This window comes from Gallus gallus, chromosome 5, assembly GCF_016699485.2.
Source record: "Gallus gallus isolate bGalGal1 chromosome 5, bGalGal1.mat.broiler.GRCg7b, whole genome shotgun sequence".
Classification (NCBI taxonomy): Eukaryota; Metazoa; Chordata; class Aves; order Galliformes; family Phasianidae; genus Gallus; species Gallus gallus.
In genome coordinates, this window is record NC_052536.1 from 51,623,045 (window position 1) to 51,647,783 (window position 24,739).

A 24,739-nucleotide genomic window follows, 5' to 3' on the forward strand; every position below is an offset into this window, starting at 1 on the left:
TATGAGAAACTCCCCTCTGCAGCAGGAACTTGCAAATACTGCAGACTAAGAATAGTTAACCTTACAGAAGACAACAGCTTCCCAACCTGGCACTGTCTTGAATTGTTAGTGTTGTTCCTACTATTGCTAGGGAGCTATGGCAGCCACCTATGTTGGTCCTTAGTCCAAGGAGCCACGGGAGATGATTTTAGAACATTTCAGAAAGGCAACAAAAAAGTGTCAGTTCCTTATCTTATACTTGCATTTACACTCCTTCGTCAGCACTTCTTCAAAGAAAAAAAAAAAGATACCTAAAAGTTGGAAATCAAAGGTAACAACAGAATTTGAGTTTGAGAATTGACTTAAACAGCTCTCATTCATCAAGACAGAGATGACCCAACCCCGATACCTCAAGGAAAATGGTGGAAAAATTGTATGACAAGAATAAGCACTTTGACTGCTAGGAGCCAAGATCTGCTTCAGATATTGATGGCTACTAGAAGAATTAAGCATTTATATCTGTATTTCCTTGTACAAGAGTTCACCTTTCACTGAACAAATTCCATACATAAGCCATTTAAGCCATACATAAGTCATCATAAGAAACAAGCATAAACCTACCTATTCAACTGAAACTGGAGCATAACAAGAATATTCTGCAACTCTTCAAGCCTTTTAAGTTACACTTAAAAAGAAAAAGGACTCACTTTGGTAAGAGTACTTCAAGCTCTTTCATGTTTGACTGCTCTCTTATTTCCCAAGGAAGCACAACGATGCTGCTAGACAAGCCTCTGCTCAGCAGCTGGGAGGAGAGCCATTTCAAAAGGCACACAGTCAATAACTGTCAGCAGAACAAGACTTTTTGCAGCAAGGTAATGCAAGAGGCAGCACAGAAGTGTCACAATTCAGGCACTGAAAGTGTCTCTGCTTCTAGACTACACGTGGGACACCACCTCCTACACTGATGGTGCAGTCGTGGGCACAGTACAACACTGCCAAGTAGGCTCAGGAAGTATCAACACGAAAAGGCTGTGAGCTAAGGTTACAGGAAGCACCATGCATTCTATCAGGGCTTTCTCTCCCTGTTCACTTCGCCTCATCACATCAGAACTTCTGTCACTCAGAAAGCAAACACAATGTGAAGTATCTTACACACAATGAGGGAATCATTTTATTAGATTATGGAAGACAGCAGCATTACAGTACAAAAAGTTACAAGAGTAGCAGGAAAAAAAAGTGTTTTTGGTTTAAATACTTAGGATTATACTGGGGAACATGAGAAGGATAGTACCCTTTTCTAAACTCCTAACCAGGTTATCAAAATAAGTTCTGAATATTCAGCACAAGTAAAAAAGTTACAACAAACATCATTATAAAATGCTTTAATAAATAGTTTCTTTTCTGAAAGGTTTTTTGTTATTTATTTTTTTTTTTTAAGAACATGTCAAACAAAAATGTACTAAAACAGAAGATCCTGCAAAGCAAATCCTGCGTTCCTGTATAAAATAACTGGTTTCAAAACATTGGTGTTTATATTGTTCGTGGGCCAGAGTTGATACTCTCAAGCATCCGCTCCTCTCGCTGGCAGGGTAACTTAGGGTATGTAGTGTTATGCTTCTTCAGTGATTAAAACAAACGTAGTTTTGCCCAGTTAATAGCAATAATAAAGCCTTAAAAAAAAAATCCTAAGCCTTCCCTTACAAATAACCATCTCCAATGAGGTACTCCCACCTTCTGAGCTTGCCAGCCTTTTTCCTTTAGATCGAAAGATGAATAAAGCACAACAGAAACAAGATTGAGGAAAATATTGTTCCCTTCATTAGGCCTGTATTTAAACGCAAAAGTAGTAATACCACATGTAATTAACATATTCACAAAAGAAAAAACAATGCCTTGCTATGTTGGTACTGTACAGTAGATGCACCTGTTAGTGTTCTTGAGATGGGCTGAACATGGGGATAAACAAACATTTCTGGATCTATTTACACGTAAGTGGTTATGCTCCTATGTAAATACAAATGACCAACAGATTCCTAACATTGATTGTATTAACATCATTTTCTAATCTGGACATAATACCAAAAAAAGAGTCTTATAAACTGCCATAAAACCTCCTTTTCTGCAACATAAATTAAAAGGAATGACATGTAAAAAAAGACCAAAATATTTTAAGTTATTAAATCAAATATACAGAGTGATTCATTTAATATGTACATATTTACAAAAAAGCACTTTCACTATTAGAAAATAAACTGTGTCAGTTGGGGAACCTAGAGTTCTCACAATTTTACTATATCGATATGGCAGTCTTTGACAGTTGCTATAGAAAAAGTTTCATCTCAAGGCACTTGTCACATGCTTCAATACTGCAATTCTAAAGTAATTAAACAGAAATAAAAAGGCCACTTTTAAACCACAGTTGAAAGATCTCTATAATTTCTTTTTGTTCCTGTTACAAAGTGTGTAAGGCAAATTTGGAAAAAATCTTGCAGAAGCTACTAACGTAACAAGTGCAGTGAGCTGCCATTAATAGAGATTCAAAGTCAAGAAAGCAGTTTAAAGTTCACACAATTTCCTCAACCAGGAGGTTTTAAAGCCACCATTAAATTAGAGCAAGTAATAAAAAGAAATACATTCTGTAAACAGTGTACAGTCTTTTGTAATAAACTTTACACATATTGAAAATACAACCTCTCCTCTGCCACACAGCGAGTGTATTATAAGTAAACTTTACAAAAATAGCAACTATCAAAGATTACTCATTTTTTTTCATCTGACAGTCATTGAATAATTTATACAAGGCTAAAGAAACAAAATAAATTTTATTTATTATTATTTTTATTTATTTTTTTTTTACGCAAAATAAAGAAACTATGAACATTTGACTCCAGATATTTTTAGTCCTTGATGCAAAGCAGAGATGTCAATTTTTCCTCTCCCCAATAAGGGTAGGTGCAGTCTGCCTACATTCCAAATACAGATTAGTCTCTACTGCCTTCAAAGTTTGATGCATTCACATTTTTTACAGATCTGTTGTCCATTTTGCCTATTTGAAGGGACTTCTTTACTGGACTGCTCTCTGATGCGTCAGATGCCTTTGTGGGCAAAGGCTTTGTGAGTTTGTGAGAGAGGAACTTGTCCATTTCCTCATCTCTTTCCTCCTCTTCATCTTCCTCTTCCTCATACTCTACATACTCCTCTACTGCATCACAAGTTCTCTTTTGAGGAGATATGAAGTTTTTGCATTCGTAACGAATGTCTTTGTTACTGTAAGATCTGTCTATAGGATTTCGGATGGGATTTAAAGGTGCCCACTGGTTATTGGCACCCTCTTCTCTGGGAGGATGACTTCTTTCTCTCTCTTTTCTTCTCTTCCGAGTCCACCACACACAGATGATTATACAAGTCAGCCATACAACACTAAATACCGCACAAAGAATTGGAACCAAGTAATCTAGAGGGCAAATGAGAAAAAGTCTTGAGTTAATGCAGCTAGATAGATAGCACTCGGCAGCTGAAGAGAAGGTTAGTCTAGGTCTACTAGAGAAGGTCTGTTCTAGGTTAGCCCAAGGAAGGTTTTCACAGTGAAGGAAGATGTCATTACTGCACAGAAGGCGATGTTCAAAAAGGCAATAGTTCATCTAGAAGTACTCTTTACCATTTTTTTAAAAATTGAACTCCATGCTGCTTAACGACAGGGGAAAAACTACATTTGAAATGATGCTTATTTCCCCTTCTTAATGGGAAAACTGGTATTATAAGGAGAACCTTCGAATATCTAAGCCAAGTTAGCCCAGAATCTCAGTAAATAACTCAAAAACAAACCTATCTTCATAAGAGGTAGACTGTGAAGAGTATTATCCCTCTAATTTATTTCAGAAGTAGCACCAGCATTTGTACCAGAAATACATGCCACATTTTTACTACCAGACGAGAGTTCCATCAAGTCCACAGACATTTTCCTCCAAGTTTCCTATCACAAATTCCATTAATGTTTTCCAAAACACAAAGACCCAGATTATTTCTCTGGGAAACAACTGCTGAAGATGTATGTAGGGCATTTTTTTCTTACTCAAAGGCTTTGCTACTAGGACAATACTGTATAATATAAGCAAAGATTCACATATTGTTAGTCATACTAAGACAACATGTGCTTTGCTTTTTGTAGAGACAGAATTATCCAAACTACTTCAACCTCAACTCCAGCTGTAAGTTGTCAGCATTTTTAAAACAACTGTGCATACAAAACTGAGCATACATAGTGAAATTAGGAGTCCTGGAAACTCTCATAGCTAGTGCTTGAGAATGAAGTCAGCACCTTTCCACTTTCACCAAGTATCTCTGAATTTCATTTATGCTGGTGGCAATGTAATCCCATCTCCCATTTCCCAGAATATAATGCATAATCAGAACAGAGATGCTAAAATATGTCACAACCACAGCTCCATTCTTTATCATCTATACAGTTTTCGTTCAAGACAAGATCAAAACTTGTTTACTTGTTTAGTGGAGTTGAGGAAATAGTACATTTGCCAAGGCTTTAACAGATTAAAGGAACTCCCCTAGAGGGGTAACATAAGGAGGATGGAACCAGGCAGTTTACTCATTGTTTTGACTATGGATGGCAGATCTTCCAGAAGATTATACTAAGGAGATTCTAGGAAAGAGTTGGGAAGGTCTCCTACTATTGTAAGGCTTCCATCTGGGAAACTGCTGCCTGCCAGGGGTCCTCTGCAAAACTTTTTTCTGTTTCCTCCAGGCACAGTAAGTATGCCAAGGCATTAGGTGGTACACTTCAGCAGTGGTGTCTCCACTCATTTTTAAGACCTCACAGCCCCAGTTTCTATAGTGTAGCAGCACTAACAGCTAAGGTTTGGTTAAGGTTAACATTGGAAAAATCAGACAGGATAAAAACAAGAGAACTCTTGATCTTGTGAAAGGCATGATTAGACTACAGAAAGGAGTTTGAAGTCAGAGCCAAAACAATGGCTACAGTAGGTAAGGACATTATGACAGAGGTTAGATTAAGTTTAGCCTAACACACAAACACAAAAACTTGCTTAAAGCCACTGTCCCCTTGCTAGTTATAGCATTTAAACAACTTGGTATATTATTTCTCCACACAAAGAAAGACAAGATGCTGACAGCAGAGAAAAGAAAACATTTTAAAAACCACATGAGATGAATGCACTAGGAACCTTACCTGATGATGAATTCCCAACAACTATTGTTTCCACTTTGACTTCAGTTACTGCCAACATAACAGTGCTGTTTTGCCGCTTGGTGATTGCATTTACTATTATATTAGCAGCATTCTGTATGAGACTATTATCTTGTTCATCTCGATGTGGGACAAAAGACTGAAAAGAAATAGAGGGAAGGTGAAAAATAGAATTACTGCAATTATTTAGGCACAGAATTCTAATTCTTAAATTCAGCTACATCTTAATTGATATCTGTGGGTTGAATTTACATGACAAGTTACAAAGAGAAACCTTAAAGTACTCTGTAGCAACAGCATGGATGGTTTGATATGAACTGCAGATGCAGTGTCAGGCTTGACAGGTAACACACCCTGTTGCTAATATCTAGCATACCTCAAAAGGCAGCTGACTTCCATGTTCCTTACACTGCTCAGCTAAATTTAGTCATAACTCAAAGCACTAAAAGACATGTGGATTATCTAGATAGAAGCCTGGACTAATAACAGTCTGCTCTGTTTATACCACACAGTTTACTTCTTGCATCATCACTCAGCATGTTCTTTACAGTACTGGTAGAGACACACTCCAGCTTCTGCCTGGATAAACACTACTATGAAAACTAATTATTTACTTGAAAAATAAGGCATAAGCAAGCACTAACAGACTAGGCTAGAAACTTCTCTAAAACTCAGTAGGGCAACAATCGCTTTCACACATCTAACTTGCACCTTATTTTAACTTAAAGCATCTAATGAATATCCCCAAAGCACCCATACTAGATGCACAGCACCAACCTCTTCACACTGACAAGATCCAATCCAGCTACCTGCAACAGTATCTCCACTGAGGTCAACAGCCCAGGATTTGATAGAACAGGTAGCAACCTGTTCACTGATACACACTGAATTAGTCTAAGATGGTAGCACAGATACCACAGTAGGCTTCTGTCATTAATGAAATTTGCAGCTCATCTACCTAGCGTTATAGGAGATTCCATGAGATCACAAAGTCACTGTACAGTCAGCCTAAGCCAAAAATCACAGTATCTGCATTGAAGTGAAAGCAGCAACCTCTTCCCTGGCTCAAACTAATATGAAAACATTTGCCAACATGCACATGCACATACACACACCTCATACTTACAATAGCAACTTCTACTGCATTCTCTGTGGAGTATGACAGATCACATAATATTATCAGTGTTCTGTCCCTGGAAACAGATCTAGTAGCTGGTAAATACCGAATTTCTGAACAGATACTTTCAGTTGTAGTGCCCTGTTAAAAGAAACAGATTGTGTGAGTTCAGTTCAAGTGGAGGTAGTACATAGAAGTAAGCATCTTCAGAGTTTTTGCCGCTACTGAGATCTGATGAAAGAAGAGAGGGCAAAGTAAGAAACAGTTCTAGAACAAAGGGTAAGAAGTTGAGCTTTTAATGACTACCCTAGTACAGCCCAAGACAGGCTCAGACTGTAAGAAACAATTAACATCTTTGAAACAAACAAAATAATCAGTATAAATTCCAACTTTTCCTTGCCCGTTAGACAGACAGTTTGTATCAATAGAAGAGTCTAAAAATAAAATTTGCAAGTAACTGCAAGGAGTTGTTAGAAACATTAATCTTCCATGTCTTGACATGGAATATATCTCTACATATATTGCCATTCTTCATTAATAATTCTGTTCTCACCTGGGGGACTTTGTTTCCATTAAAAATTAAAGTAATCCTAGCACAGTCATTGTCCAAGTACCCAGAATTAGGCAGACACTTGATATTAGCAGGCAGAGGTTCAGAGGCACTGCATTCTCCCCATTCAGTGCATGGCGGCTGAAAACATTTCATATACTTCTCCTGGCATTCTTGACCCATGGGACACTGGTAATTGGAATTATCCCAATGTTTGTGTAACAGACAAGGTTTTTTCCCACACCACACCTGAAAATAAAAAGCAGAAGTAGTACTGTTACAGTTAATTGCTCTTATGCATCAAATCAAAATAAGCAATTCACATGAAAAGGTCATGATCTACTACTGATTGTAAAAAAAAAAATCTTTGTACAGTGTTACAGTCTTTGTAGAAGACAGAACTGCTCTTCCAGAAAACACAAAAATTTTGTATTGACTCAAGTGTAAACTGAGCAAGGGTTACCCAAGACACTGATGACACAGAAGGACTTCCAGATTAATCTCACATCACTTTGAACTTATAATATAGTTTTTTTGAACCAAAGAAGTTGCAATCAGTACACTACTTATTCCTCAAAGCTGCATGCTGCCTTCTGGTGCACATCCTCAAGACTCCCTTCACAACAGCAAGTATTTCTGCAGTTGTAGTTACAGCTGTGTACTCCTCTCTTTAGAAGAAAGCCTCAAACTCACAATATCATAGAGACTAAAAAATGCATGCTGAAATAATTAAGTGCAAGTTATTTCTTCGCCTACAGGGCATACCTACTTAAACTAATATGAAGGCAGAACGGATCTGTGAGAGCCAAAAGTTTTCAAACTAGAGCTTCCAGTGAAACGTGGGAGACATCCAGTTGAGGCAATGTCATTAAGTACTATTAGTTCTTATCTTGAGCCACCCACCTAGCCTTACAACTTGTAAAGTAGCACAAGTCTTGTCTCTCCCCAGCAGTGATGTAAAGCTGCACAGCAACCACAAATCCACTAAGATATGCTATCACAGCACGGCTGAAAGTCCTTAAGTATTATGCTAACACATTCCATCTGCATGTACGCTAACCATATTTCTTCCAACATATAGTTCATAATATACAAACGTTGCAATTTGTCAATTCATAAAGGCAAGTATCATCCACTAAGGAAACTGTCCTTTACTTTGGCATTAACATTTCACAGAATGAGAAGCTCTAACACCATTTTCAAAGACTTGGTAGAGAAGTTTATTATCTCAAGGACCATTATTCCTTTACAATTCCTAATTATTTTTCTGTAAGGTGCCTGTCTGCTTCTACAGAGTTTATTATGGGGCAGGCAGAGAACAGAAGCTTGCCATTATGAAAGCAAGCCCATAAGTGTTTCTACAAGAAGTCACTGGATGTTCAAAGAAAAGGCTGTTTTGGGGGTGACCTATGCAAGAACCAAGACTGAAAAAAGAGACCAAACTATGTATGAAAATTAGGTATGCTTCAGCCAGAATGCCTTAAGAAAATAGGTCAAAATACCTACCTTGGTGCAGTCAATACGGCCATCCAAACAGTGGCAGCTGTTGCATTCTTGATCCCACCTGCTGCCATGAGGGAAGGTCATTCCTTTAAGCCAGCAAGGCTTTCCAATTCCAATCACTAAATAAGAAGTATACAGACACTTCACTTCAGAGTTACTGAAGCTGTACACATGTTAAGAAAACACACTTTTGGTGCTATACCTTATTTCTTATACTATTGCACAGAAATTCTATACTGACTACATTATATGTAATTGTTTTCTGGGTAAAGGTTGATAGTAGATATAGGAATACCTTCTTGGCACCTAGGACCAACTCTTCCAGGGGGACACGTGCATCGGTATCCATTGATTTCATCTATACAAGTGGCACCATATCCACAAGGGGAGGATTGGCATTCATCAATATCTAGACAGAAAATAGGTAAAACTCAATGGCAAGAACACAGAACATTGCAATTAAATGACTGTAATTAAATGTTTACTGAGATGTAATCTGACAACATTGGGTCTTCTAACATGCAAAAGGCAGCTTGGCTTCAGAATTAATCTCCTAATTGGGCAGTACTACCATTTCAGCTGTAACCTCTTAACAGCCTCTAACAGATTTCTTTTATTTCCATCCTAACTGAAGCCCCGTTGAACAAAACAGCAGTCCGTCCGCTTGCTTAACTCACAGAGCAGGAGTACTGGACAACTGGACGCGCAAATGTCTTCTCTACGTTCAGCTTGTGTTAGAACAGAATATGGGACTTAAGCCCTAGAGTCTGCTATTTAGATTTCACAGAAAAGCACATGCTTTCAGCAAGTTACAGTACAAGAACTGAACAGTGAGTTGGCTCGAAAGTGCCCTCCTAACCCTAATCCACTGTAAGAAGGAAGAATAATGCAGAGCTTAGTTTCTGATAGACATTTCATGCAACATCTTAACAATGAAATAGTGAATAGACATTTTTTACATACAGACTTCTTCAAAGATTCAGAGGCTTAGGCCTAGAAATCTACTGAAAAAAGGTGAGGAAGCACTGTTCTTTCAGATGCACAATATGGGGGAATTGAGCAAAACTAATTTATGCAAATGCCTACCAAAGGTAACAAACCAACCTGCCAAGTTGTGATCCATAGGCCCCAGCTGTTTCATTTCTGATTGTTACCAATTCTTCCCAAAGCATCTTTCAAAGGTTCCACTGAATCATTTAGGTTGGAAAAGAACCTTAGGACCATCAAGTCCAACCATTAACCCAAACACAAAACATTCCTTAGGTGCCCACATCCACATGTCTCACGTACGGACTCACCTCCTTAGTAAGACTGTTCTAATGCCTAACCACACTTTCCAAGAAGAAATTCTTCCTCATATCTAATCTACAGAAGCTTCTTCTCTTCAAGCTATGTTGGCTTAGGACCATCTAAACAGCTATTAATTCTGTTAGTCTTACCAGAACTTCGTAAAATGCATTTTTGTCAGATCTACTCCTTTCATCTACATACCAAAGAAGGGGAAGTCAGTAATCCCATTACAAATACACAGTATTTGTCTCTGACTAGTCCTCTCCACTTCATGTCTGAGGACAGACAGTTCAATACCCCTCAATGGGCATCTGGATGTAGATGCAAATGTGATCATCTGCCATATCTGGTCCTGTATCCAGAGATCAGTAATTCAAATCTACTCCCGTAAGTGCTATAATTATCTACTGACTAGAGGTATCAGCTCATGTACTATCTGGCAGAATGAGGATGTAATCTCTATCTAAAAGGACAACACTGTACTGCTCGGGAGGCAGGACCAAGCCAAACAGCAGCAAAGTTTGATCTTTCGAAGAGGTAAACCTGTGCATATATATGTGTATGACAATTAGGTCAAAATAATAGTATTAAATTAAAAAAACACATCCAAAATAAGTAAATGCAGTCTTTCGTTTTTCTCCTTTTCAAGTTTCTGCCCTTCAGATTATTAGCTAGTTTCGTTTTATAGCTTCAAAAGATCCTTTATCATATTTCTTGCAAACTGCTGTGCTCTAGTAGCTGCATGTTATTCACGGGCCACCACTACACATCTCATATTTTAATTTGTTTGTGATGACCCAGTGGATTTTAGTTTTTAACATCAAATAGTACACTTTGTGTTATCTTTTAAGTAGTTCTTTTGATAAGCAACTTATTATACTTTCTATGAAGCTAGCACCTTAGACCCTTTAGAAATGCATGACAAAAAGCAGCAACTGAGTCTTTGAGTATGATTTAAGTCAAGTCACTTCTATTCCAATTTAATGGAATAAAGAAAGGAACAGAAACTGCCATTGCTTGCAAGGTGAGTATGAGTGCCTGACTGACTCAGCTTCTGCTTCTGTTCTTTGGAATTCAGTTGACCAAATACAAAAGAGAGTCAAAGTCTTCTTTCTGACTTGTTGTACCATTCTGGCACACGCTTTCAAATCTTTACCCATATAGGTGCTTTACTTACTAATTCTGCAGTCAGGACCTGCAAATCCAGGAGCACATTCACATCGAAACCAATTCACACCATCAACACAGATGCCTCCGTTGTAACTGTAAAAATAATAAATAATTGCAGAAGTATTCTCAAAGTTCACTCACAAGTCTAAAGATGAACAAAAAACATAGGTTCCTTACACAGTCTGTTTAAACAAATTCTTCCTATTGTCCCAATTTATGGTACTTTCTCACTATTTAACAAAACTAAGCCCTTGCTAATGCATAACATTAGCCTTAAAACTTTGTCAATCTGCATTGTTTCATTGGTCTGTAATTAAAGCTTTGTTAATTAAGCCTTCTGCTACTGTTCAGGGGGACAAACCTATTCCATCAGTAGATGGAGCATACTTTTAGATAAATAATATTGGTCAGTAACAGCAACATCCACAAAAGTGTTGTGTGGAAGTTCATCACTTGAACTCAACAAGATAAAGCAGCATTACAAAACTAATACAAAGAAAGCCTGGGCTTCTACAATTTACAACATATAAAGAGCATATTATTGCAGAAGTGGAAAACAGCATGATAATGTAGACGGCTTGCTTAATCCACATCAGTATTTTTCCCTTTCAAAAATATATGTAAACTTTTATATTTAAAATACCCCCAGCTTACCTTCCCAAAAAAAGACTTAATTTATATTGAACATTCAATTTAACGGGATGTTTTTACATTCCTCTAGAACTATTTATTGTAAACTAACAGGTTTTGATTATTTCCCATCCTGAACTCAATCGTAAATACTTGAAATGTTATCAAGTCTGACTCATTTCATATTATAGTAAGTCAGTCACTAGTCAGTTCTGGCATGGAAACAACAAAATATTTTCTGTTCATATATGAGTCAACACAGCATCGTTCTGTGGGCTCTGCTACTGTCAAGGAATAGATGAAAATACGACAAAAAATTCTTTCTGGACTTGTATAAAGGTTGGTTTTAGTTTTTTAGATTAGAAGTAGTTCTAATCTGGAGTTGAAATCTGTATTCCTGTGTTTAGACTTATTTTCACAATAGGCACAGAAGTGGAATCCTACTACTTACCATGGATGAGGGTTGCAGTCATTGGTATCTATAAAAAAAGAGACCAGTGTAACTTTTCTGGCACATTTATTTGTAGGGTAACACAGTTTAAGAGAAAGAAAGCCAAGAAAAAATTTCCCCCCATACACTTGTAAAGAAAATTCAGTTAGACCTAGAAGACTAAAGAAATACTTCCAGAATACTGAAAATAGCGACAAATGGAACATCTTACAGCTTCAGTAATCCTGATGCATCAGCAGTACAGACTGATATGCAGCATAATGGCAACATAAAAATAAAATGGGGTATTGGTTGTATTGGTAATGCCTAAAACAAACACTCTGTAAATGCTTTCTGAAGGATGACTGCAACTTTGGTACTTCATATGTGTATGTGCAAAATGCCAGACCTCTTAAGCATATCTATTACATCATGAACAATTTGTACACCAGTTGCAGGCCTTACTCCACCTAACTAATTCATTGTGTTGCTACACTGAAATAGTTAACTGCTAGCCTCAGAGAAATAGCTGTAAATCCTAGAATATGCACTACCATCTTACTTTCCCACACGCTTTTCATCATTAAAATTAACATGCAGAGCAAAACAATCTCCATAGGTACATATTCCTGAAGGTTATTTTTCTGTAAGAAGCTGAAAGACTGACTTTGGCAGGGAGCTGAGACAAAAAGAAAAATGACAAGTTCTTCATTCATTAGTCAAGGCATCATCTTCCCATCTACTTCCCACCCTGAGTGATTCAGATATTTTGGCACTTGAACACTATAAGCTTGCTTTGTTTTAATTAACAGCTCTGTGCTAGACACTCCTAGTAGCTCAGGGGAATAAAGGAGAGAAGCCTTACTCTGTGTGCACGTACGTCCTTCCCATCCTTCTTTGCAGATGCAAGAAAAGGAGTCTCCACTGCCAACACATGTTCCACCATTCATGCAAGGGTTTGGTATACAGCTGCTGTTTTTAGCTTTGAAAACAGAACAGGTTTTTCAATCAATATCTTCTATTTGTTATGCTGAATATCAGGATATGTCAAGATACCCGAACAGCATTTGAGTCAACACCAGCAGATTCCAGTGCCACATCTCTCTCACCTATCTTCATGATCAATTGCTTGATTGAAATATCAAGTTTTATGAAATAAATGATTAAAAACATACTATGCAGACCAAATTTTATTCCCTTCAAAAATACTGACAGTGATGCCTTACAGCATGCAACAACTCTGTGAATCACCTAGGAAGAACTCTCCGTTTTTATTTTTCCTGTACGCGTGCTTGTATATGGTTTTCTCTTGGTCACTAGGAGATCCACATTATGAACTCCAGGCAAAGTTGAGGACTCAGTTCTCTAAAGTTTTTGATTTTTTTTCCCCCCATATAGTCTCTAAAGACAAGAGTCCAAGTGTTCCAAATCTGCTGAGAAGCTACATAAAAGACCACATAAAGCCATCAAAAGAGATGAGTTTCCAAAATTCAGTATCTCATGTCAAGTGACACAAACAGCCTGCCCAAGATGTGAGTAATGACTGCTACTTATGACCGGACATTTTTCTACATAAAGTAAGAAACCATTCTGAACTCATACGTCATCTAAAATACAGGTTTGCCCATTTACTAAACAGTTAAGTGTTATTTCCTCTGTACCACTACTTGTTTTGTCAGTATACAGTTAAAGAGCTTACCAATGTTGCAAGTACTTCCAATCCATTCTGGAGGACACGAACAGCGGAATGTATCTCCATCATCGTAACACGTTCCACCATTGCTACAAGTATTTGCATCACACTGGTATTCACCTACACATTGAATAAAACATTAAAATATAGCAAGTTAAGGTCAATGGAAATGAAAAGACTAGGTAATCTTCAAATCAGTTTTTTTTCTAGAAACTATATTAAAATTTAATAGTACAAGAAATGCATGGTTCCAGTTGATGCTTTACAGTAAGCCAAAAACAGTGGAATCTAAAAGCATCTCTTAAGGCACAAATCCATTACTGCTTGTGAAAAATTAAATTAAAAGTTGCTGCGAAACCAGTAGAGGCAATCAAAATGACTGACTGTGATTGTTTTATTTTAAATTTCTGGAACCCTAGACTCATGCAAAGGAAAATGAAAAGCACTTACGTGAATGGCAAGTTTTTCCTTTCCAGTCATTCTTACATTCACAATAGAAGTCATTTACCAAATCAATGCATCGGCCACCATTATGACATGGATTAGGAGAACAGTCATTGAAATCTAGAAAAACAATTATTCAAATGAGCTAATGCAGTCTAGCCAAGACATGAGAAAGAACACAATATTTCTTTATAAAGTGAGTTCTGTAGTAAAACAGTTCTTCTGGTTGTTAAGGAGTTAGCTTTATGTAAAGTAAAAGTTTTCAATTTTTAATCCTGAGCAACACACATTGTGCAAGGCTTTAAGAACTTAAGAGAAAAGTTTCAGTAGTAATACTTCTGATTTCCGAGTAATTAGAGAGACAAAGTCATTTTCTTTATTCCAGCAAACGTCTGTTTCGAACCTTGTGAATTTTCTACCATGCAATTTAAAGGGAAGGACCATAGTGTCCCAAAATATGAGCCCAAACTCAGGTCTTCCACGTGAGATGAAGCTCTCTCCTGCTTTATGTTGCAAAATACAAAGCGTAGCTGTTTTCAACAAATGTATGTGTTTATACATGCATGCATGATAGTTTTAAAGAATTCTTTCCACTCAAGACAAGTTCCAATAGTTAGAACAATTATTCTAGACCAACTTAGACTATAAAAAAACTCTTGATGATCATATCTACTAAATGCTTCTCAGCCTTTCTTTCACATCTAAGTTGACATCCTGTAATAAGCTTCAGCAACTTCTTCCCCTCATATTTTAGTGGGGCAGATAGCTACTGAGTAGATAGCTACATTTAGAACAGAATCAACTGCAGTTTGCTCTGAAGTAACTTAACCGTGAATTTGATCTAGTATGCTTCTTTCTTAACCAGGGCCCAATGAGTCTCAGCCAAGGTATCAAGAACAAAGGCTTGCTCCCATTGAGTCCACAATACAGAACACTAACTTGCAATATCCATTCCATCATCATTCAAACTGCAGCAGTTGTCCTAACGAAGGACTAGAATGTTACATTTCTAATTCCTGCAGCAAAGTAGAAGCACGTTATAACTTGTACAGATTTAAGGTTGAAAAGCTTTTCAAATTTGGAAACAAATGTGGATTAGTAAATTTGGTAAATGACAAAGTCACTAAGCACTAAGTACAAAAAGTTACAGATGCTTATTTATAGCAATAAAAGGAATGTGTCTTTTGAGCAGTCTTTCACTTTTGCCTTTTCCAAGAAGAAAGTCCTCCTCCCAAGGTATAGCCCAAACTACACCAAAGCACCAGATGATGGACTCATTAAAAGAACAGTCCTTTGAAGCTGCTGCCCAAAAGTCGTATTAAAAATACTTCAGTAACAGTCTACTCAGTTTGTTTGCCAAAGAACAGGGAAACGACTGCACTATTAACCATATACCATCATGACTGCTATAATAAAGTTGTAATATTAACATGCAATGCATAGTAGTACTTACTTGTGTCACACAATTCTCCTTCCCAGCCACTTGAGCAGAAACATTTAAATGAATCAACTTCATCAATGCATGTCCCACCATTCTTACAAGGTTTCCCAAGACAATCATTGATATCTACAACAAAAAGACAGCAATTATTGCTTAAGGCTGTCTTCACCTACTGTAGTGAATAATCTAGGTGAGTTACTTCTACGTCTCTAGAAAAAAGCGAAGCTATTCTCCATTTTCAAATACACAAGAACAGCTCAAAACATCTGTTCTCAAGCTTTTTAAGGATTCCAAAAGGGTTCTCACATAAAGACAAACTAGAGCATTGAGTTTACCCAGTATATAAAAAACAGATGTTCAAGAAATACCCAAAATAGCAATGCACATCTTAAGCTGCGCTTGTCAGTGTTTCTCCAACAAACCCAAACTGGAGAAAGCCATGGCTTCTTTTATAAGAATGTACAGAAAGGTAGTGGGTACAGACATTTGCATTGAAGTTGGACTAATCCCAGTTTTGTTTCAGGGTGAAGCACTACAGCAAGACAATAACTACCAGGAGAAACTGGACTTCAAGCAGTATACTTTACTATGCTCTATGCAACTTTTGAAATCCCAACACTTTACCTTATAGAGCTTTAAAACAAATGCTTTAAGGGGGTTTAGATTACAGAAGTCATTTAGAATAAAATCCCACTTACTTTCATGACAGTATATTCCAGTAAAGCCTCTGTCACAGGCACAGGTGAAATTCCCTCCTGGCTGACTAATACACCGTCCATGAGGGCCACAAACGTTAGATGAAATGAAACGAATTCCTTCTTGGGTAGTATTGCTGAAGACTTCTATTGTGCAACTGTCTATTACTAAGAATGAAAAGTAAGCCATCAGACCACAATCTGTATCACCTCTTTTTAGCCATCAAAAGAGCTCTCCAAAAATTAAAGAGGTAGAATGTGTTAAAAAAGACTGTCACAAGCACATTCTTATCTCTATTTTGTGTTCTAGGGTTCTAGAACAACATGTTTCTGTATTATACTATTCTCAGGAAGACTACTTTTCTATATACCGTCGATACAGTAAGACAAGTATCTGGACAACAGCAGGTACCTTTACAGGAATTGTTCTTGCAGTGGTCCTTGAGATGAGAGCAATTCTTTCCATCATAGTCATCAGGGCAGGCACAGTAATAATCTCCTCCCAGATCATAGCATTTAGCTCCATTCTGGCAAGGGTTCGGTTCACAGAAATCAATATCCATCTGTAAGAAAGATCACAGTTAGCAGCAGCAGCTTCATTTCTGAGGAGTAAACAGCTCTATGTTGCCAGAGACAGATGAAGCTAATTTACAGGAAACGTCAAGTTTTAACATTTATGGTTTTTCTACACTGTATTTCATCATGCAACAGAGGGAAATCTCAGGTTACTTCAGTCAATCCTGATAGAGGACTTCTGATACTGTGATAAAGATACCTCTTCCTTGCAGGAGGCTGAGTAAACAACAACTTAGCAAAGAACAAGACATGAGGCGTATACCATGATTACTATGGAACGCTATCAGTCCCTTTTCTATCCTTCGTATCCACAGACTAGAGAGCTATAACAAGCTAAATACCAGTGTACTTAGTTTGCCTCTGCAAGACTATTAAAAAGCACAGAACCTTACAAAACTTTATTCTCTAGAGTATTAGCCTCCAGTCCAATACTGGATTTTACTTTTTTAATAATAATGTAGCTAAAGAGGAGAAAAAAATCAAAGCTAATCAGAACAGAAGAAACCCCAGTACTCTAAGCATTTAATTGAGTAGAACATGTACAGTTCCAGCTGCAAGAGAGATTTTCAGCAAGCTATCTTGTGCTCTCATACAAAACATGAGAAGTAGACTACAGAAAACAGTTAAGGTCCGAGAAAGACTCCTCAGATCTCTTCTATCAGATGCTTCCATTTGTTTCCTTCCATTAGTTTAAATTTCCCCTTCCCAATGCAAGTTCAGTAGCTGGGACTTTAGCATCTGGAATGAATGGTAGATACTTCCTGCAATGCACGCGGCAAGCAGCCAATTTTCCCTCTATTATTCAAACAGACTCGCTGAAACTTTAATTACACATTACAGCATGAACCATCCAGGAGCAGAGCACTCAACATACAATTCTTGAGAATTCTTAAGAACTTAATCCATGAAAACTATTGTAGTTAACACAGCCACTGCACTCACCTCACAGAAGACCCCTGAGAAGCCCTGCGCACACAGGCAAGTGAACCCATTCACCAGGTCTTTGCAGCGGCCTCCATTTTGGCATGGATTGCTTTCACACTCATTTGTCTCAATCTCACAATTTTTGCCCGTGAAACCACGAGGACATATGCAATGGTAATCATTCACTTCATCCTTCAGGGAAGGGAAAAGAACAAAACTGTAGGAAGGCTTGTTTATTTCATAAAACCCGTACAAAATATTTCAAGCCATTTTTATACTCTGGTTTTGTGAGCAGCAGTAGCACCAAAACATCATTTTGTTAAGATTTTGTGAACAGAATCTGCATGGGAAAAACTAAGATTTTAACATATCTTAGTGTGCAGTCTCATTTAGCCCACCCAGCAGTTAAAACTGTAGAACTTGTTACTAGTTAAAACAAAACTGATTTTCAACATGGTATAATAACTGACAAGTGTTACCTTACAAGTACCTCCATGTTGACATTGTCCATGACAGTCATTAATATCTATGAATAAAATATATGTTATTAGAATTTATAGAAGATTAAGCTCTAAATACACATCTGAAATAAAAAGACAGAACAAAGGACTTTCATCTCTTAGATGTCTGAATGGGAAGCAAGGCTGCTTGAAATCTTTAGATATTCTTATTTCAAAGAATTTGGAACTCAGCGATAGAAATTAAATAGCATCACCTAATTTCACATTGAAACTTTCAGGTAAAAAGTATTCAAAACTGAACCAATATGTGACAGCCAGAATCAGGGACACACAGTCTCGCTCTAAGGAAATATATTAGGAGTTACTTGAGTTGATTTTAACACCAATTACATTTCTAAATCTTCAAATGCTACTTTCAACTTACTTTGAAAGAAGTCAGGAAAGTCCTGACAGCAAACATTTTCTTGTACAAGTATCTACACTATTATTCATTATTAAACCTTTAAGAAAAGAGTAAAGCATCCTATGGTCAATATATATACTAAAGAAATACTAACTGATATGACAATTTACTCCTTTCCATCCTGGAATGCAGTCACAGTAATATCCACCAATGAGATTTTTGCAAGAGTAAGCATTAACACAAGGTTTCCCCTCACACTCATTAGCATCTGTGAAAGAAGATAAAAGAAAGAAGAGAATAAAGAACAAACCCAGAAACAGATTACCGCAGCACCAAGCAAAGTCCCCATGCAATCCAAGCATCAGAAGCTTGTCTTATACAAATTGGTAGGGCAATAAAACCATTTACATACAACAGGTTTTCAAAGCACGCTCATCTACAATAGCACATGCACGTTATCTTACTTCTCCCATTTGCTAAAATTCAAGAAGGGTAACATGTTAGTTAGGGCAAATCTCTTTCTTGCCTCCATAGAATAAGTCACTTCTTGCCACCATTAATTAGGAGCTACCATCACCAGTGCTGTATTTTGAGACAGAGCAGTTACTGGGGATTCTAGAAGACCTATTTAAACAAGCTTAAGCCGGCACACTCATGGTCACAAGTTCACTTGAAACATCTATTTAAAACCTGAACTAAGATACCAATAGCAATACGCAACTTCAGCTCTTATTCAATACTCATTGAGAATTCTTTTCAGTGGCTTTCCAAACTAGATAATATAATTACTTACCAAGTTGACATGTTGCTCCAATCCACTGCTGTGGACATATACACTCAAATGAGTTAATATGATCAATACAGGTCCCTCCTTGAGCACAAGGGTTAGATGCGCATTCGTCAATATCTGTGAAGTCAGAGCGTGCCTTCCATTACAAGGTTTAAAAACCTGGGTTTTTTAAAGTTACTTTGCAAGGCAAAAAGGGTGCTGGCATACAACAGCTTACAAAGAAGCTAACCATTCTGACCTAGTTTTTTTTTTTTTACTTAAATTTTCTCACATTTTTGAGATTAGGGAAAGAGGAACTCTGCAGTTTCATACCCACAAACTACAAGAATTGATCTGTCAATTTACACATCACATTTCTAGATCAAAACACAGGCTGAACCAGAATTTTTCAAGCATAGCTGCTGTAGAAAAACACTTTAAGAGTCTTTCAAAACCAGAGAACGTGCAAATCAAACCCAGATACCCACTAGCAAATCAACTGTTACATATCCCTACAAAAGATGTCAACTGCCTTCCCTGTCCTCCAAACCAAAGATTTCAATTCTTAACTGAGACATCTATTCCTGTGACTACTTTAAGGGAAAATCTTTCATGTTTATGTTTCCTAAAGTGATTTCACCTTATTTTACTTTAGTTTGGCTAAATAGCATAAAATTCTCCCAGAAACTTTGTCAACACAGCATATCTTCATAGATATCTTTAAAAGCTCTGTAGGTAAATGTTAAAAGCAAAGCTAGATCACTACTTGTAAATCTAAACCACATCACACACATTGATTTTAACGCACCACAGGCCAAACAGTACCATTAATCTTTTCAGTTTGCCAACATGTAGCTGTTAAAAGCCAGGTAAAGCATGACTACTTCTGGTAGTCATGGTAAAAATGACTACTCCTAAATTCCATACCCACAAAGCATGATTATTAGGGTTTTTTTGTGTGTTTTCTTTTAATCTTCCAGCCCAAGAGGTCAGCCATCAGTAAAGGCATACCCACCAATAGCACATGTTGGTCCACTCCACCCTGATGGGCAGTGACACTTGAAGCTTGATGAAATTTCGTGACAAGTTCCACCATTAGCACAGGGATTAGATACACAAGCATGCTCCGCTGGAAGAAAGAGGGAAACATCCATGCTAAATACTCTTCCAATATCAAATAAAGAGAACTCACATATTTAGAAAGAATGTTTTGATTATGACTATGTGACTATGAAAACCACATTATGTTTAACTACTACTAACATTAAAAGCCTAAGGGTAGAAGGGCCATATCTTTACAAACAGCAGCTAGATAAAGTTTCCCATTAAAACACTGCTTCAGCCCCACACTTTCACCTCCAGACTGCTCCAGCACTTTTTAAAAAAAAACTTCAGTGACACAAAGCAGGTGAGATGTATGCAGACATCTGAAAACCACTAACAGCTTAAGTATCAAAGGTCTGTTTAGCTTCATTCTAATACTGTTCCTTGGAAACAGCAATGAACAGAGCTACTTGCAATTATAGGCAGCACTGCCTGGTGTCACTCCATGTAGGGTTGTAACACTTGCAGGAGCTGCAAAGTAACAATCACTTGAGATACTTCCTCTCTCAGAAGTCAAGGCAGCTTTAGGAAAAGAGAAAAGCAATCCCTTTATTAGACTTATAGGGAATACTGCTAGCATTTATATTTTGGGACTTCTCCTTCAGGTAAGCTATCTAGCTTGTAGAACAAATTTACTTTGTCTTGCAAGCTTTGTTTATGAGCTGTTTTAGGCACTAATACATATCTTCTGCTAAAAATCAGTTGGAACTCGACAAATATGTTTCCAGCTTCATTCCACCTCCTCATGCAAAGAACCAAGTTCATAGCATAGTTTGGGTTGGAAGGAACCTTTAAAAGACCATCCAGTTCCAACCCCCTACTATAGGCAGGGACACCTCCCTCTAGATCAGGTTGCTCACAGCCCTATCCAGCCTGGCCTTGAGCATCTCCAGGGAGGGGGCATCCACAACCTCACTGAGCAACCTGTTCCAGTATCTCACCACCATCATGGTGAAGAATGTCTTCCTAATATCTAGTCTAAATCTACTCTCTTCCAGTTTAAAGTCATTTCCCCTTGTTGCTTTACTACAGCTTTCAAGGCAAGGCAAGAATATTTCATCTGTTTTTCCAAAACTTCACAGTATATTCTGATATCACACACTGATACATTCTGATCCACACAGTAGTTTACAGGTCAAGTAACACATACATTCTGATAAACATGAAAACATTCTGATGAAAACACAATTTAATGAACTCAAAGCCTAAAACTTGTTAAGAGGAAGAAAAAGTGACTTCTTCGTATCTACACCTGCAAATAAGGCTAACTAAAGCACAGCTCTGCTTAAAACTGTTTCGGGTTACACATGCAATATCCAGAAGTACCAATTTCACAGTTCTTTCCAGAGTAGCCGTCTGGGCAAGCACAGCGATATTCGTCTGGTTCAGTATTCATACAGGTACCACCATTCAGGCAGGGATGGTGATTTCCACAGTAATTCAAATCTGCACAAAGAAAAGTGCCAATCAATAGGAAATAATTCCAATATTACTATTTTAATCCCTAGTCAGACATACAAATGCATTTCTGGCTGGAACATCATTCACCTGTATCATCCCCATATTCCATTAGCTAGGCTGTCAGCACTATTACCCACAGAACAGGAAAGGATGAACAAGAGAATTGGACAAGTTAGAAGAGGCAGGATCATTCCAAGACTTTTGTCTTAAGCTTTCTATACCCTACAATGTTTAGTTACCACCTGCCATGAAAGGATTAGAGACAAATACTCTGGCTGTCGTATGCTACCAGGTAAAAAAAGGTGGTTAATGAGTTATCAGTTAATCATGCAGCTTTACTTATTTTTCCTGTAAATTAATGTTTAAGTACCTTTGTTACAGAGCAGGCCACCCCAGTTGGTTTCACAATTACACTGCCATGGTTCATTACAGCTCCCATGAGCACAGCCTGGGTAGCGGACACACTCATCACAGTATTGTCCTTGCCAACCATAATGACACCTAAGATGTAAGTTCACATGTTAAAAGTTAGCAACATGATGCTTAATTATCAGCATTACAGGTATTTCAGATGCTACACTTACCATTCTCAAGAACAAGGTCAGCTGTTCAATGTGCAAGAGATAAGTTTCATTCCTGCCATTTAGAAGGCACACACTAGTCCGGTTGAACATCCTTCCTAAACTCACCTTGCCCAACCCCATTACACAGAATGGCAACAAGCTAAGCACTGTGTTATGAGAGTCATATGTGAAATCAAGTGTCCCTTCATAAGGAATTCCATCATCGCATAATCATCTCACTCCAGGATAAAAGTGATTATGTATGAAGTGTTAATGATACTTTCCTAAAAGGAGAATGCTTTCAGGAGATGAGCTACTTTGTCTTCAGCTTTCTCAAGAGTTATTTAAAATAACTTATTTCTATTATATCTTTAGCAACATTCACAAAAACAGTATGCTTTGGAAGAAGGAGAACAGAAACAAAAGCCATCAGTAATCCATTTAAGTAGTTCATACGTTATCATGAGATTTCTTCAGAGACAACTATCTTGAGATTTTATCAGTAATGGTGCCCAAAATTATGCTAACAAGGTAATATTTATGCTACAGGACAAGTATTAAAGGCATTAGCCTCTGCTTTTTGTCTGTTTTTAAGTGCATTTAACATGCATTCTAATCAAACTGAATTAGTAAGCTTACTCTGTTAGGCTGAAAACATTTGTCTGTTCTTTTGAGTATTTCTTATAGACCATTTTTAAGAGCCCTATTAGCAACAAAGATGCATAAAACCACACTGAATGGGGCCTGGGCACAGGCATGCCAGAGGAGATCTGAGCTCCAATGCCTGCGGAAAGGCAGGGACAGAAGAAAACTGTACTTCTGTTTTTAAATCCATTACCTGATTATTACCAGAATGTTTTGAATACCATTAAAAAAAATCTCAACTCTTCTGGGTATCAGAAAAGATGAAGAAAAACCTGGTTCCTCAGGAATCAATTCATTTTCACCATTTGAGTGAGCATTATTGATCCCCAGAGGACTAGACCAGGTTATGTTGGCAGTAGGCATTTTAAATTTCTATGTACATAGGCAGAAAGAATTCTGATGCAGATCTTCACAAGGCAGCTGCATTCTTATACAAAGCTCCAGAACTACTTTGAACTCTCAGCCTTAGCATCCCCTCTCAGTTCAAAGCCTCAGAGCTGCAGGATCTGTACAGGACAGCCTCAGTTGTTTCAGTAGTCTAAAGGCCTTCAACTACCTTTTTTTTTTATTACTGTGAGGCTGTCAGAAGAACATGCATATTTCAGAAGCAGTTTGCTTTTGCTGTATTAGCAGTAAGAGGAAACAAATACTGTTCCTGCTAAATTTGATCTTTTCCTTCCTTCTCATGGACAGAAAAAACTTTCAGAAGCTGATAATAAACATAAAAAAAGCACTAACTCACTTTACTGGCCCTGGTCCAAGCCAGCATCCATGCCAAACCTGGCACTGCTGCCAGTGATTCACCATGACTATCCCAGCCCAAGCCAGCTCCCCACCCACATACAACAAGCATTTTCAAGGGCTGAAAGTCTGCATCACAACAGACATCACAGTAAATCTATTTGTTTTCCATACCTAGAGACCAAGGTCCTTTAACACTGCACTGATAATTAAGAGTGAAAAGAAAAATACTGCTACCTTCCTAGAACTTGAAAGCATTTTAAACACCTACCTGAATCTGTAGGTATGCTCAACTCTGCATTAAGATGAGTTTAACAGAAAAGAGTTGTTGCTTTTTCATTATATTCAACACAAACTCTGCTGTTAAATGTACCACCGAGCTGGAGGGAAATCATTTCTACACGCTAAAGGCAGCCCAATCAAAGGAACACAGTGTTTACAAGTCAAAAGGTTACTATGTGGTAAGCTGATCAGCCTGCAGTTTACAAGGAAGAGTAAATTAGGATTTCCTCTTAAACAGGAAGTCTGGTCGCATCCTACATTAGCAGGTGCTAGGACAGCTTTAATCCTACTTCCTTCTAAAACAATAAAGTTTAGTAGATCTCAGCTCACTAAGAGCAAGATGTGATCAATAAAGTGAAACCAAGTTAGAAATGGGCACATTGCAATTCAAAGATCAAAAAAAAAATCAAGTCAACACACAAGGAGAAAAAGCTCAAAAGATACAGAGGATCAAGATCTATAAAAAAATTCCTTTTCAAATAATGACCACATTTTAAAGCAAAGGAAAATTATCAGAGCTGCTAGTGGGCTGAAATTTCTTCCTTCCCATCTCCCTACTGAGGATAGCTAGGAAGTTTCTGCAAACCTAAAGTTTTTCACATCTGAATAAATAAGAAAGCCAAATTTAGAGAATTAATAAAGATTCC

General features: G+C 37.6%; 1 protein-coding gene across 3 annotated transcripts in view; it reads right to left on the reverse strand.

The window, feature by feature from the left end:
* Positions 1–1,127: 1,127 nt before the first annotated feature.
* The window catches only part of JAG2 (jagged canonical Notch ligand 2), a 61,700-nt gene continuing 38,088 nt past the window's right edge, over positions 1,128–24,739 (reverse strand). For 2 of the 3 annotated variants that reach the window (XM_001235688.6, XM_046941952.1), the window contains 21 exons: positions 22,232–22,362; positions 21,727–21,846; positions 20,312–20,425; positions 19,321–19,434; positions 18,682–18,795; positions 18,143–18,189; positions 17,682–17,855; positions 16,576–16,726; positions 16,167–16,331; positions 15,481–15,594; positions 14,034–14,147; positions 13,590–13,703; positions 12,756–12,872; positions 11,912–11,939; positions 10,838–10,923; positions 8,666–8,779; positions 8,374–8,489; positions 6,871–7,116; positions 6,327–6,458; positions 5,183–5,339; positions 1,128–3,433 (listed from right to left, as the gene is read on the reverse strand). In XM_001235688.6, the coding sequence (XP_001235689.3) occupies positions 2,961–3,433; positions 5,183–5,339; positions 6,327–6,458; positions 6,871–7,116; positions 8,374–8,489; positions 8,666–8,779; positions 10,838–10,923; positions 11,912–11,939; positions 12,756–12,872; positions 13,590–13,703; positions 14,034–14,147; positions 15,481–15,594; positions 16,167–16,331; positions 16,576–16,726; positions 17,682–17,855; positions 18,143–18,189; positions 18,682–18,795; positions 19,321–19,434; positions 20,312–20,425; positions 21,727–21,846; positions 22,232–22,362 (2,941 nt within the window). In that variant the 3' untranslated portion in view covers positions 1,128–2,960. The remainder of the gene's footprint in view (positions 3,434–5,182; positions 5,340–6,326; positions 6,459–6,870; positions 7,117–8,373; positions 8,490–8,665; positions 8,780–10,837; positions 10,924–11,911; positions 11,940–12,755; positions 12,873–13,589; positions 13,704–14,033; positions 14,148–15,480; positions 15,595–16,166; positions 16,332–16,575; positions 16,727–17,681; positions 17,856–18,142; positions 18,190–18,681; positions 18,796–19,320; positions 19,435–20,311; positions 20,426–21,726; positions 21,847–22,231; positions 22,363–24,739) is intronic. The other variant, XM_004936419.4, reaches the window with a different exon arrangement.